At 39.6% G+C, this 16,417-nt stretch overlaps 1 protein-coding gene across 1 annotated transcript in view; it reads left to right on the top strand.

The window, feature by feature from the left end:
* Positions 1-16,417, top strand: part of GRIN3A (glutamate ionotropic receptor NMDA type subunit 3A) — a gene marked incomplete at its 3' end in the record, with an annotated part of 139,279 nt that overhangs the window by 56,604 nt on the left and 66,258 nt on the right. Inside the window, exon 3 of the mRNA XM_081237270.1 lies at positions 2,895-3,942. Within this exon, the coding sequence (XP_081093396.1) occupies positions 2,895-3,942 (1,048 nt within the window). The remainder of the gene's footprint in view (positions 1-2,894; positions 3,943-16,417) is intronic.

Raw genomic sequence — 16,417 nt, 5'->3', positions numbered from 1 at the left:
AATTCCTTCTTCAAGACAGCTCTTGCACCTGCTCCTCTCAGAAGCTTTCCTTGTCACCCCTAGATTGTGGGTGCCCTTGCTTTCTGTTCCAATGGCACCCAATTCTACCTCCATCAGGATGCTTATTACACTGGTTTAGAATTGCCTGTTCGCTTTTCTTTCTCCCCATCACTAGACTTTGAGCTCCTTGAGAACAATGAGCGTGTCTTTCATCTCTATACCTCATACTAAGAACAGTGCCTGGTATTCATATCAGTTTATCTTGCCAATAAAATTATTCCTAATTTTCCTTTTTCTTGTTCATCCAAGAAGAGTCCAGGGCAAGATAAAAAGGAACATGGTAGAAATCACTTCAAGCAAAAGCAAGATTTCAACACTGTAATCTTTTAACTAACATAGTGAATATTCAAACTTGGCTATGCATTGTCATTCCATTACAAAGAATACATAGTGAAGGTGACAATAACTAAAGCTATTAATGAGATTATTTTAATTTATCCTCTCTGTAAAACTGAAAATAAAATAGAAATAATCCATCATTAATGGGGATTCTCTGAGACCCAATTTCTTGGTGCCAACTGCATAGTGAAACAAACACTGGATTTTCCAATCTGGGAAAATGAAAGACATCTAGATCCTGATTGATATGTCTTTCTGTGATAGATGAGTGCCTCAGAGACAACTGAGCATTGTTCTTTAGTCATGGCCATGTTGAATGCTATTTAACATCGATAATGAGGAATAGGTTTTACTGGAATGGAGTTATATAATCTCTAAAAGATTCCTGAAGACCGCTTTTCTGAGATGATTTAAGTATATATTTACTCAGTGGTAGTCCTTCATAGGTCCATCCAGTTAAAAGTCTATAATCATTAAGCCCCAACTATTCTTAAAATAATGAAGGGCTTCTCTTTCTACAACTTTAACTTTACTTTCCTGATCACTAAATTGACCAAATAAAATTAAACTATTTACTAATAACTGTTTTATTCCCTAGACTATGTCAGTGTGTGTGTGTGTGTGTGTGTGTGTGTGTCTTAACAAATCTAACAGTAAATTGCTCATCAGAGACACAGTTGTAGTTACCCTTCTATTATAGTACCTAGGTAATTATCAGTTGATTAATCTGTATATTTTAATGATTTGGTTCCCTACTTCCCTAAAGAAGCAGAAAACTGTTTGAAAGTCTAAGATAACTGAGACTTCATTACTTGTTGCTAAATAGAATTCATTTTAAGTGGTAGAGTCCCACTGGGGAGAGCTAACATGAATAATTACTATTATACACAATCTACCAAAATGAGCAGTTTCATTGCATTTAGTGACAGTAGCATCTTCAAATGTGACTTACATTTATATCTCTAATGAAAATTAGTATATTCTTCATACTTTCTGACTTTTCTATGTTTCTTCTGTGGCAGCACCACTTCTTACTACTGGTATTTGCATTTATAAATTACAGAGTAATGTTGTGGCAAGCAATGGATGAATGTGTTTCACGAAGAAACACATTCTGTATCATCCAACTCCTCATAAAAATCTTCTATGTTACGGTCCATATTTCAGTTTAATTTCTTTTAGTTTGAAATAAGTCTTGGGTAGCCTCAATGAGTTTATCATAATGCAGTACTTTGTGCCTCCAACTAGAAAAGTTCTATTAAAAGACTAGGAAAAGTGACCTGGGACAGCCTTGATTGAAAAAATTTGAACGACATTAAATATTAGTTACCGTATCTGGAACATCTGTTCTATGTCAAAAGGTGTGGTATATACTTCATATGCATTATTTCTAACCCTTGCAGTAGAAATAATTTAAAAATAAAAATGTAATTACCTCCCCCGTTTTGCTGATGACAAAACTGAAGCTTAGAGTTCAGTAAATGTGTGTCCAAGGACAATACTAGAAGGTGGGTGGACCAATATTCTAACACAGGTGTGTTTGATGTCAAAGTGTGGCCTTTTATTCTGACACAAGACCATAATTAAGAGTACAGAGGTACCTCGAGCTCATATATTACCTCTTATTGTCTTATCTTCCCAAACTCAAGAAAGACAGAGACTAACCAAGCATTTCCCTGCCTTGTCCATAGCAGAACATATACTGACAGTGCCCTGGTTCCCAGGGTTAGGAAACAGTATATCATTCAGTTGGTAATTTTCCTTTCTTTGACTTCTGGCAGAAGCTCTCTCTAGAGCCAGAGCCAATTGTTTTTCTCTAATGACTTAGAGGGAGGTTAGCCTGAGGCTGTCCTGGGAACTGCAAGTCTATTTATCATCTTTTTCTTTATTCCATGGATGGTATCCAACATGCAGCTTAGACTGGCCTCATGGGGACAGACATGTTGACTGTTTACATGCTAAAAGGAGAAACACTGATAACAAGATTTGGCTATTTTCTAGAATTATGAATATAATTTTAAGCAATTATAAAAGTATATACATATGTATTATAACTTATTCCTTGCACCAAAGATAATATATTTATTGAGCTGACTTATTTGCAATTGAATGTGGTGAGCAGTAGAAATGAGACATGTTAAAGATGCTGAGAACCTTCATAGCTTGGAAATTTGTGAGAATATATAATTAACCATTTACAACAGAAAACAATTAAGACATTCCTTAACTAGGAATAAAGATTTGGAGTAAGACCACAAGTCAAGCACCCAGCCCAGGTGTTAGAACCTGAGGGTGAGATCGCCTTTGCTCAATGAAATAGGACTCTTGTCCTAGAAAGAGTCCAGCTTATTAATTCCTAAAGTAATTACAGGCAGTGCCTTTTGAAAAAAATTAGAGTTTCTTCTTATTAAGACAGAGAAGAAAAGATGAGCACTGCTTCCAGACTTTGGCCTCACCTCTCTTCCTCATTTTTTGCCTTTGCTCCTCTTTGCCAGGTTTCTAGCCAACACCACTTTCAGAGGCCTCAGTGGTTCCATCAAAGTAAAAGGTTCCACTATCATCAGCTCAGAAAACAACTTTTTCATCTGGAATCTGCAACATGACCCCCTGGGAAAGCCAATGTGGGCACGCTTGGGCAGCTGGCAGCAGGGGAAGATTATCATGGACTATGGAATATGGCCAGAGCAAGCCCAGAGGCACAAAACCCACTTCCAACACCCAAGTAAGCTACACTTGCGAGTGGTTACTTTGATCGAGCATCCATTTGTCTTCACACGGGAGGTAGATGATGAAGGCTTGTGCCCTGCTGGCCAACTCTGTCTAGACCCCATGACTAATGATTCTTCCGTATTGGACAGCCTTTTTAGCAGCCTTCATAGCCGTAATGATACAGTGCCCATCAAATTCAAGAAGTGCTGCTATGGATATTGCATTGATCTGCTGGAAAAGCTAGCAGAAGACATGAACTTTGACTTTGATCTCTATATTGTTGGGGATGGCAAATATGGAGCCTGGAAAAATGGGCACTGGACTGGGCTGGTGGGTGAACTTCTCAGTGGGTCAGCCCACATGGCAGTCACTTCCTTCAGCATCAATACTGCACGAAGCCAGGTGATAGATTTCACCAGTCCTTTCTTCTCCACCAGCTTGGGCATCTTAGTGAGGACCCGAGACACAGCAGCTCCCATTGGAGCCTTCATGTGGCCACTCCATTGGACAATGTGGCTGGGGATTTTTGTGGCTCTGCACATCACTGCCATCTTCCTCACTCTCTATGAATGGAAGAGCCCCTTTGGTATGACTCCCAAGGGGCGGAACAGAAGTAAAGTTTTCTCCTTCTCTTCAGCCTTGAATGTGTGTTATGCCCTCTTGTTTGGTAGAACAGCAGCCATCAAACCCCCAAAATGCTGGACTGGAAGGTTTCTGATGAACCTTTGGGCCATTTTCTGTATGTTTTGCCTTTCTACATACACGGCGAATTTGGCTGCTGTCATGGTAGGTGAGAAGATCTATGAAGAGCTTTCTGGAATACATGACCCTAAGGTAATACTTCTTTTAACTCTAGATTTCCTTATTGTCAATTTTAACTCCATATATTGTATTTTATGCTGTAGTATGTCTATATTCTTTCATCTAACAAAAGAATATTCTCTGAACCATCCATAGAGACTAGTCCAAAAAAGCCTATTGCCTGGTTGCACTAAATATTTCATTGTTTTATTAAATGAAACAAAAAGAGCGAGGGATGTTTTTAGGAGATGTTTGTTCCAGAGAAAGTCCTTCTGGTAGAAACATCTATTTGTGCAGTTTCTCCTTTGTTAGTTAACCATCTGGCAGAATAGCTATCAGGGAATAGTCTTTTTTTGAGGTACGCGGGCCTCTATCTGCTGTGGCCTCTCCCGTTGCGGAGCACAGGCTCCGGACGCCCAGGCTCAGTGGCCATGGCTCATGGGCCCAGCCGCTCCGCGGCATGTGGGATCCTCCCGGACCGGGGCATGAACCCGTATCCCCTGCATCGGCAGGCGGACTCTCAACCACTGCGCCACCAGGGAAGCCCAGGGAATAGTCTTACAAAGTATTTTCACCTAAAGTAAACTTCAAAATTGATTAATTACTTCTCTTGGGAATTAATGGAAATAAATAGTAAGGTCCATATTTTAAATTGTAAAGAAACTTTTTTTCACCATGAAAAATTGTAAAATGGAAAGAACTAACATTTTATCATAAGCACCCAAAGTCGGATGCTAGAAAACTCAATGGGTATAGACAAGGAGTACTGAGCTAACTGAGGTGGCAAGGTTAGCTAGGAACAGGGTGTCCTTATAGAGTAAGGAAAACTGATCGCCTTGGGGTTGGAGGAGTGTGCCAGCAGTCACATTACAACATCCAAGAACATTCAAGAAAATTGTATCTATTCTAGGCCACATTTGATATCCTAGACATCTGACTGTAAGGGTAGAAGGGAGGGGGGGTGAAGTTCAGGTAAGCAGGTAAAGCAGTGGTGATACTTGAGTAAGGACAGCCATGTCTATGTTCTCTCTGGATTGAAACAAGACCTCTTTCGTGACTGGGAGTATGGAGAACTTGGTCCAACCTGGTGGGAGTAGAGAGGAGGGGGTTGTCAGGGCTCAAAGCAATTAGAATAGGACTCCAGGGAGTACTACAGTCCCAATGGGGAACAGAATGCAGATCCAGAGAAGAAGTGTATACCAATGTGTAAGACCCATCTAGGAGAGACTGGAGAAAGCTGCAATTCAGTGGGCATCCCCAGGACACACTGTGTTTAAAGCAACTTGAGTTAAGCTGAGCGTTTCAAACTGTGAAACATTCACCATGCCTTTTCAAATATCCCTTTTCACATCAAATCTCATGGCATTGAACCATTTACTACATATTTTTATCAAACATTTAAAATTAATTACACGGAGCATGAACAAATAGGACATTTACAACTGTCTTTGCTAAATGATGGAGTGGCCCAGAAGGCTGGTGGCAGCTTTGGAGAATTCTCATAAATGGTTTGGATTAGGATATGGTCTGTTTTGCAAACAAATGAACATGAGAAATTTGACCCATACACTGAAAACCTCCTCGTAAGAGACGTGAACCTCATGAAAAGATTCAACAAACAATGGGTCATTGACTAGGCAATGAATTGCATCACTTCTTATTGTGCACTCAGGACTTTAGGTTATCAGCTGGAGTTTAGTGAATATAAATAAGTTCTGTAGTATAAATACATGTGTTACCCTGAAGAGAGATTTTGGTGATGCTTCAGCATTCACACTGCACTGGTATTAGCGGCCTCTATTTATTCTTTGCCCCAAGAGGCCTATAAATCTCCCAAAGGTTCACCATCTTAATAGAAGCTTACTCGAATTTTCTTGCAAGAATTTTGCAATGTGATGCTTAAATTACAAACTCGACTTGGAAACCATTCAATCCAATCTAGTATAAGAAACAATCTAATATATATGCCTGTTGTTGTGAAGATTCCAGACCATTATCGTATGTAAAAAGGTGAACACAATACTGACTAGAGTTTCATTAATCAGAACCAAAGATTACCAAAATTGTTATGGATGTTATGCATGACAAACCTGAAGTAATGATTATTTTAGGAATTAGAAAGAAAGCATAAAGATAAACCATACACAGCAGTAAAAGTTTTTTTAAGCAAAAAGAAACAATCATTCCAACCCCAACTCCACCAGGATAAAAAGGTGACATTTTTATAATCTAACCCAGCCCACAAGACAGAGTGAGAGGAAATGGACAATGTAAACTTTGTGTTACATCTAGTAAGGTCTTAAAGAAGTGGGACAAGCCTAAATCTAAAACATTTTCAACTTTAGATAATAAATGAAGATCCACTAAGGTTCCCAAAAATGTATTTCTCTTTCCTAATGTTGTTTCTATATTAAAGTCTCTCATTTTTTTTTTCATATAAAGACACCCAGATTACTTGATTAAGCAATACTCTACATCTGGGCTTTTGGCAAATAATGTTGGTGACAGAATTGTTCAGTTTTCATCCAGATGTATGGTATTATGCAGATGACATAATGTCCTCACCTTCCCATGGAGAGGTATGATCAAAATAATTTCCATACCCTTTCAGTCACATTCATTCTTAAGTATATTCCATTCACTCACATGAGCTCTTTTCTCTCCTACCAATGCTCAATTCTTTGAGTGACTCTATCCTTTTTTCACACTAACTGATGTGGAGAAATTCAGAAGTAAATAAGTCAATTAGGGGAGAAAAGATAAAAAAGATAAAAACACAAGGAGAAATAACTTAGAAAGTTATAAGTGTTGGTAGGATTGAAAATTGGTACAGCCGCTATGAAAACAGTCTGGAGATCCTCAAAAAACTAAAAGTAGAACTACAAAAGATAAAGTTATAAGTATGCCAAAGTTAAGAAACAAATATGTAAAAGTTCAAGGAAAGTGTGATCACCTTCAAGGGAAGGCTTAATTAATAAGATAAAATGTGTGCGTATTCTTGAAGAAGACTTGGAATTTGGACATGTGCGTCAAGGAAAGAAGAATGGACATTCCAAGCAAAAGAACAGGATGAACTACTTGGAGATGGAAAGTATAAGGCACAGTCAGGATATCTTGAGGAGTTCACTTTAGCCACAGCATGAAAGGAAAGAGAAGATCCAAGTCTGAAAAGTAAGTTCGGTTGAGATATCACAGGATCTTTGACATCAGGCTAAGGAAAGCGAATACTTGACACTAGAGATCCACTGACATTTTTGAACAGTGGAATAGCACAGAGGAGCAGAATCCATTTAGGATGGTTTTTTTTGGCAGCAGCATGTAAACACGATTAGAAGAGAAAGACACTGGACAGATTGAAGTTATAGCTACTGTCACTGATAAAAAGAAGAAAGAGTCAAGAAACATTGCGGTGACCAGGTCAGTAGGACTTGGCAATTAATTGGATATGAGAGGCAACATAGAGTCACACCTTCAAAGTTGCAGGCCCAAGTGTCTGAGGGGATGGTACCATTCAAGGAAGCAGAAAAGGCAGTTTAAGAGCTAGAAAATATAATGATCAGGTCAGTTTCATACTGGGCATTTTAAAAGCTGTATTGGACATCCAGGTGAAATCCACCAGGCACTGGGAAACATGGAGCCAGAGTTCAGGAGTGACATTGAAGCTGGTGGGAATCTTGGGCAGAGAGGTGACACTGTGTATTAAAGCACTGGGGGAGTATAAGATCCCCAAGGGAGAAGGCAGTAGGGAGAAAAATTACTGTCTGAGGAGAAGCAGCAGGCATAAAGTTGGAATGTGGGTTTGTGGAGAGATGAGGTGTAGAAGGTGAGGAGATAAAAGTACCTTGAAGCAAAGTCATGCAGGCCCTTGAATGCCTCTCTGTAGATTAAATTTTAACTTTTTGAGATGAAGAGTGATATTATCCCATCTGCCAAGGCAGTTATCAAATAGGACACAGGCTGATCAGTGCCCAGTCCAAACCATGAGAATTAGTGTGTGTGTGTCTTTGAATGTCTGATGAAACTGGGTTTATGTGGTTTGCTTTTTTCCGGTATTTTTCAAGATTCCATTTTCATAGCATTTTAGCTGAGGAGTGAAAAGGTGTCATTTACATAGAAGTCACAGATCTCCTGTGGATCTCTTGGGATATTTGTTTTTCCATGTAAGGTAAAAATCTCCTACATCTGAATGAGAGGTGATTTATATGGAGTGTTGGTCACACTCTGAAAATTCTTCTGCCCCTTACTCACAGTCTGTCTCATTTATTTTCATATGTTTTCATCCCCCTGACCTACTGGGTATCAAGACAGGTCCCACTGTACTATGCTGCCATTTTCATTCCATTTTCCCACAGCTCATTTAATTCACCCCAGGCAAATTTCCCCGTGCCTCCACATTAATGCTCTTGAACACTGGCATCTTTCCCTTCTCTAACTCTTCTTTAGTTATCTTGGGATAATCTCCCCATGTCTTCCTGTTATAATTGTGTGCCTGAAAACTTTAATAACAACAACTCCCAGACTTCCCTAGAAGAATTTTATTAAGAAACATGCTCCTGGAGGACCTTCAAGATGGCAGAGGAGTAAGACGTGGAGATCACCTTCCTCCCCACAAATACATCAAAAATACATCTACATGTGGAACGACTCCTACAGAACACCTACTGAATGCTGGCAGAAGACCTCAGACTTCCCAAAAGGCAAGAAACTCCCCAAGTACCTGGGTAGGGCTAAAGAAAAAACAAAAAAAACAGAGACAAAAGAATAGGGACGGGACCTGCACCAGTGGGAGGGAGCTGTGAAGGAGGAAAAGTTTCCACACACTAGGAAGCCCCTTCACTGGTGGAGACGGGGGGTGGGGGGGCAGCTTTGGAGCCAGAGAGGAGAGTGCAGCAACAGGGGTGCAGAGGGCAAAGCAGAGAGATTCCTGCACAGAGGATCGGTGCCGACCAGCACTCACCAGCCTGAGACGCTTCTCTGCTCACCCCCTGGGGCAGGTGGGGGCTGGGAGCTGAGGCTCGGGCTTCAGAGGTCAGATCCCAGGAAGAGGACTGGGGTTGGCTGCATGAACACAGCCTGAAGGGGGCTAGTGTGCCACAGCTAGCCGGGAGGGAGTCCAGGAAAAAGTCTGAAACTGCCTAAGAGTCAAGAGACCATTGTTTCGGGGTGCATGAGGAGAGGGGATTCCTTCCTAGTCTATACACAGAAGGCAGAACACCGCGAAATGGGCACGAGTCGCGGCTATCAGCGTGGACACCAGAGACAGGCATGAAAATGCTAAGGCTGCTGCTGCAGCCACCAAGAAGCCTGTGTGCAAGCACAGGTCATTATCCACACCTCCCCTCCTGGGATCCTGTGCAGCCCGCCACTGCCAGGGTCCCGTGATCCAGGGACAACTTCCCCGGGAGAACACACAGCACGCCTCAGGCTGTTGTCAACATCACACCAGACTCTGCCGCCACAGGCTTGCCCCACATTCCATAACCCTCCCTCCCCCAACCGCCAGCCTTAGTGAGCCAGATCCCCCTAATCAGCCTCTCCTTTAACCCCCTCCTGTCTTGGTGAAGAACATGCGCCACAGGGCAACTTACATGCAGAGGCGGGGCCAAATCCAAAGCTGAACTCCAGGAGCTGTGTGAACAAAGAAGAGAAAGGGAAATTCCTCCATGCAGCCTCAGGAGCAGCAGATTAAACCTCCACAGTCAACTTGATGTACCCTGCATCTGTGGAATTCCTGAATAGATAACGAATCATCCCAAAATTGAGGCAGTGGACTTTGGGAGCAACTGTAGACTTTGGGTTTGCTGTATGCGACTGACTAGTTTCTAATTTATATGTTTCTCTTAGTTTAGTTTTTAGGGCTTGTTATCATTGGTGGATTTTTTTCTTGGTTATGTTGCTCTCTTTTTTTTTTAATTACTTATTTTATTTTTTAGTTTAATAATTTTTTATTTTAATAACCTTATTTTATTTTATTTCATTTTATTTTATTTTTCTCACTTTTCTTCTGAGCCGTGTGGCTAACAGGGTCTTGGTACTCCTGCCGGGTGTCAGGCCTAAGCCTCGGAGGTGGGAGAGCCAAGTTCAGGATATTGGACCACCAGAGACCTCCCGGGCCCATGTAATATCAAATGGTGAGAGCTCTCCCAGAGATCTCCATCTCAACACTAAGACCCAGCTCCACTCAACGACCAGCAAGCTCCAGTGCTGGACACCCCATGTGAAACAACTAGCAAGACAGCAACACAACCCCACCCATTAGCAGAGAGTCTGCCTAAAATCATAAGTTCACAGACACTCCAAAACACACCACCAGACATGGTCCTGCCCACCAGAAAGACAAGATCCAGCCCCACCCAGCAGAACACAGGCACCAGTCCCCTCCACCAGGATGCCTACACAACCCACTGAACCAACCTTACCCATTGGGGGCAGACACCCAAAACAACAGGTACTATGAACCTGCAGCCTGCAAAAAGGAGACCCCAAACACGGTAAGTTAAGCAAAATGAGATGACAGAGAAATATGGAGCACTTGAAGGAGCAAGGTAAAAACCACCAAACCAAATAAATGAAGAGGAAATAGGCAGTCTACCTGAAAAAGAATTCAGAGTAATGACAGTAAAGATGATCCAAAATCTTGGAAATAGAATGGAGAAAACACAAGAAACGTTTAACAAGGAACTATAAGAACTAAAGAGCAAACAAACAATGATGAACGACACAATAAATGAAATTAAAAATTCTCTAGAAGTAACCAACAGAATAACTGAGGCAGAAGAATGGATAAGTGACCTGGAAGATAAAATATTGGAAATAACTACTGCAGAGCAGAATAAAGAAAAAAGAATGAAAAGAATTGAGGACAGTCTCAGAGACCTCTGGGACAACATTAAACGCACCAACATTCGAATTATATGGGTCCCAGAAGAGGAAGAGAAAAAGAAAGGGACTGAGAAAATATTTGAAGAGATTATAGTTGAAAAATTCCCTAATGTGAGAAAGGAAATAGGCAATCAAGTGCAGGAAACAGCGAGTCCCATACAGGATAAATCCAAGGAGAAACATGCCAAGACACATATTAATCAAACTATCAAAAATTAAATACAAAGAAAAAAATATTGAAAGCTGCAAGGGAAAAGCAACAAATAACATACAAGAGAATTCCCATAAGGTTAACAGCTGATTTTTCAGCAGAAACTCTGCAAGCCAGAGGGAGTGGCAGGACATATTTAAAGTGATGAAAGGGAAAAACCTATACCAAGATTAGTCTACCCAGCAAGGATGTCATTCAGATTCCATGGAGGAATTAAAACCTTTAAAGACAAGCAAAAGCTAAGAGAATTCAGCAACACCAAACCAGTTTTACAACAAATGCTAAAGGAACTTCTCTAAGCAGGAAACACAAGGGGAGGAAAAGACCTACAATAACAAACCCAAAGAAATTAAGAAAATGGTAATAGGAACATACATATTGATAATTACCTTAAATGTAAATGGATTAAATGCTCCAACCAAAAGACATAGACTGGCTGAATGGATACAAAAGCAAGACGCACATATATGCTGTCTACAGGAGACCCACTTCAGGCCTAGGGAAACACACAGACTGAAAGTGAGGAGATGGAAAAAGATATTCCATGAAAATGGAAATCAAAAGAAAGCTGGAGTAGCAATTCTCATATCAGACAAAATAGACTTTAAAGTAAAGACTATTACAAGAGACAAAGAAGGACACTACATAATGATCAAATGATCAATCCAAGAAGAAGATATAACAATGGTAAATATTTATGCACCCAACATAGGAGCACCTCAATAATTAACGCAAATGCTAACAGCCATAAAAGGGGAAATCAACAGTAACACAATCATAGTAGGAGACGTTAACACCCCACTTTCACCAACGGACAGATCACCCAAAATGAAAATAAATAAGGAAACACAAGCTTTAAATGACACATTAAACAAGATGGACTTAATTGATATTTATAGGACATTCCATCCAAAAACAACAGAATACACTTCCTTCTCAAGTGCTCATGGAACACTCTCCAGGATAGATCATATCTTGGGTCACAAATCAAGCCTCAGTAAATTTAAGAAAATTGAAATCATATCAAGTACCTTTTCCGACCACAATGCTATGAGACTAGATATCAATTACAGGAAAAAATCTGTAAAAAATACAAACACATGGAGGCTAAACAATACACAACTAAATAACCAAGAGATCACTGAAGAAATCAAAGGGGAAATCAAAAAATACCTAAAACAAACGACAATAAAAATGTGATGGCCCAAAACCTATGGGATGCAGCAAAAGCAGTTCTAAGAGGCAAGTTTATAGCAATACAATCCTGCCTCAGGAAACAAGAAAAATCTCAAATAATCAACCTAACCTTACATCTAAAGCAATTAGAGATAGAAGAACAAAAAATAAAAAACCCCAAAGTTAGCAGAAGGAAAGAAATCATAAAGACCAGATCAGAAATAAATGAAAAAGAAATAAAGGACAACAATAGCAAAGATCAATAAAACTAAAAGCTGGTTCTTTGAGAAGATAAACAAAATTGATAATCCATTAGCCAGAATCAGCAAGAAAAAAAGGGAGAAAACTCAAATCAACAGAATTAGAAATGAAAAAGAAGTAACAACTGACACTGCAGAAATACAAAGGATCATGAGAGATTACTACAAGCAACTATATGCCAATAAAATGGACAACCTGGAAGAAATGGACAAATTCTTAGAAAAGCACAACCTTCCGAGACTGAACCAGGATGAAATAGAAATTATAAACAGACCAATCACAAGCACTGAAATTGAAACTGTGATTAAAAATCTTCCAACAAACAAAAGCCCAGGACCAGATGGCTTCACAGGCGAATTCTATCAAACATTTAGACAAGAGCTAACACCCATCCTTCTCAAACTCTTCCAAACTATAGCAGAGGGAGGAACACTCCCAAACTCATTCTGCCAGGCCACCATCACCCTGATACCAAAACCAGACAAACATGTCACAAAAAAAGAAAACTACAAGCCAATATCACTGATGAATATAGATGTGAAAATCCTCAACAAAATACTAGCAAACAGAATCCAACAACACATTAAAAGGATCACACACCATGATCAAGTGGGGTTTATCGCAGGAACACAAGGATTCTTCAATATACGCAAATCAATCAATGTGATACACCATATAAACAAACTGAAGGATAAAAACCATATGATCATCTCAAGAGATGCAGAAAAAGCTTTCAACAAAATCCAACACCCATTTATGATAAAAAAAAAACCCTCCAGAAAGTAGGCATAGACGGAACTTACCTCAACATAATAAAGGCCATATATGACAAACCCACAGCCAACATCGTCCTCAGTGGTGAAAAACTGAAACCATTTCCACTAAGATCAGGAATAACACAAGATTGTCCACTCTCACCACTATTATTCAACATAGTTTTGGAAGTTTAACACAGCAATCAGAGAAGAAAAAGGAATAAAAGGAATCCAAATTGGAAAAGAAGTAAAACTGTCACTGTTTGCAGATGACATGATATTATACATAGAAAATCCTAAAGAGGCTACCAGAAAACTACTAGAGCTAATCAATAAATTTGGTAAAGTAGCAGGATACAAAATTAATGCTTAGAAATCTCTTGCATTCCTATACACTAATGATGAAAAATCTGAAAGAGAAATTAAGGAAACAATCTCATTTGCCATTGCAACAAAAAGAATAAAATACCTAGGATTAAACCTACCTAAGGAGACAAAAGACCTGTATGCAGAAAAGTATAAGACACTGATGAAAGAAATTAAATACGATACAAACAGATGGAGAGATATACCATGTTCTTGGATTGGAAGAATCAACATTGTGAAAATGACTCTATTACATAAAGCAATCTACAGATTCAATGCAATCCCTATCAAACCACCACTGACATTTTTCACAGAACTAGAACAAAAAATTTCACAATTTGTATGGAAACACAAAAGACCCCAAATAGTGAAAGCAATCTTGAGAAAGAAAAACGGAGCTGGAGGAATCAGGCTCCCTGAGTTCAGACTATACTACAAAGCTACAGTAATCAAGACAGTATGGTACCGGCACAAAAACAGAAATATGGATCAATGGAACAGAATAGAAAGCCCAGAGATAAACCCACACACATATGGTCACCTTATCTTTAATAAAGGAGGCAAGAATATACAATGGAGAAAAGGCAGCCTCTTCAATAAGTGGTGCTGGGAAAACTGGACAGCTATATGTAAAAGAATGAAATTAGAACACTCCCTAACACCACACACAAAAATAAACTCAAAATGCATTAAAGACCTAAATGCAAGGCCAGACACTATAAAACTCTTAGAAGAAAAAATAGGCAGAACATGCTGTGTCATAAATCACAGCAAGATCCTTTTTGACCCACCTCCTAGAGAAATGGAAATAAAATAAAAAATAAACAAAGAGGACCTAATGAAACTTCAAAGCTTTTGCACAGCAAAGGAAACCATAAACAAGATGAAAAAACCTTTAGAATGGGAGAAAATATTTGCAAATGAAGCAACTGACAAGGGATTCATCTAGAAAATTTACAAGCAGCTCATGCAGCTCAATATCCAAAAAACAAACAACCCAATCCAAAAATGGGCAGAAGACCTAAACAGACATTTCTCTAAAGAAGATATACAGATTGCCAACAGACACATGAAAGAATGCTCAACATCAGTAATCATTAGAGAAATGCACATCAAAACTACAATGAGTGGGGCCTCCCTGGTGGCGCAGTGGTTGAGAGTCCGCCTGCTGATTCAGGGGACACAGGTTCGTGCCCCGGTCTGGGAAGATCCCACATGCCATGGAGCGGCTGGGCCCCTGAGCCATGGCCGCTGACCTGCGCGTCTGGAGCCTGTGCTCTGCAACGGGAGAGGCCACAGCAGTGAGAGGCCCGCGTACTGCAAAAAAAAAAAAAAACCTACAATGAGGTATCACCTCACTCCAGTCAGAATGGCCATCACCAAAAAATCTACAAACAATAAATGCTGGAGAGGGTGTGGAGAAAAGGGAACCCTGTTGCACTGTTCGTGGGAATGTAAATTGATACAGCCACTCTGGAGAACAATATGGAGGTTCCGTAAAAAACTGAAAATAGAACTACCATATGACCCGCAATCCCACTACTGTGCATATACCCTGAGATAACCATAATTCAAAAAGAGTCATGTACCACAATGTTCACTGCAGCTCTATTTACAATAGCCAGGACATGGAAGCAACCTAAGTGTCCATCAATAGATGAATGGATAAAGATGTGGCACACATATAGAGTGGAATATTACTCAGCCATAAAAAGAAAAGAAATTGAGTTATTTGTAGTGACGTGGATGGACCTAGAGTCTGTCATACAGAGTGAAGTAAGTCAGAAAGAGAAAAACAAATACCGTATGCTAACACATATATATGGAATCTAAAAAAACAACAACAACAGTTCTGAAGAAACTAGGGGCAGGACAGGAATAAAGACACAGACACAGAGAATGGACTTGACAACACAGGGAGGGGGAAGGGTAAGCTGGGATGAAGTGAGAGAGTGGCATGGACATACATACACTACCAAATGTAAAATAACTAGTGGGAAGCAGCTGCATAGCACAGGGAGATCAGCTCAGTGCTTTGTGACCACCTGGAGTGGTGGGATATAGAGGGTGGGAGGGAAACACAAGAGGGAGGAGATATGGGGATATATGTATACGTATAGCTGATTCACTTTGTTATACAGCAGAAACTAACACAACAATGTAAACAATTATACTCCAATAAATATGTTAATAAACGAAAAAAAAAAGAAATGTGCTCCTAGGAATTGATGTCTTCAGCTCTTAGAGGCCATCTAAGCAGCCCCAACCTAAAAAAGAAATTTCCAAGAGTTCCATCTACTGTTTCCTTAAAACTACTTGTCTGTTACATAAAATGTTTTAAATTATAGAAATAGTGTTTTCTTATTTTCGTGTAAATAGTATCTATTTCTAGCCCAAAAATTTGGCTATAGTTTTTTGATATCAGTCTTGGAATCTATAAAAAATACTTATAAAATATTCCTAAGGGAAATGTGTTTGGATGAAAACCTATTGACTTAAAAAGTAAGATTTATGATCTGTATTTATACCCAACCCATCAGAAAATTGAGTCCTGGCTTAAACGCATCTGTAACCATGATATTAGATAACTTACGATGACTATAATAGCTCCATTTTTCTTCTTGGACATAATCGTTTCGCATGCTGGCTATACATTTAACACAATTAATAAAACTGTTAAGAGTGTGAACATTTTATCACCCTTTCAGAGTTGAGATTCACTGGCTTCAACCAACCACTTTGAATCAGAAATAAAATTAAAGGCAAAAGGCTGTGCAGGATAGACCAATTTATGATTCACTATATGTTAAAGCAGCCAAGGCAAGTTGGAATGCTTTTTTTTTTCTGACAGGGTGTC

This window comes from Mesoplodon bidens, assembly GCF_964165515.1.
Source record: "Mesoplodon bidens genome assembly, chromosome: 6".
Taxonomy (NCBI): Eukaryota; Metazoa; Chordata; class Mammalia; order Artiodactyla; family Ziphiidae; genus Mesoplodon; species Mesoplodon bidens.
Note: the sequence above shows the minus strand (reverse complement) of the source record. Positions and strands in the feature narration are given on the sequence as shown.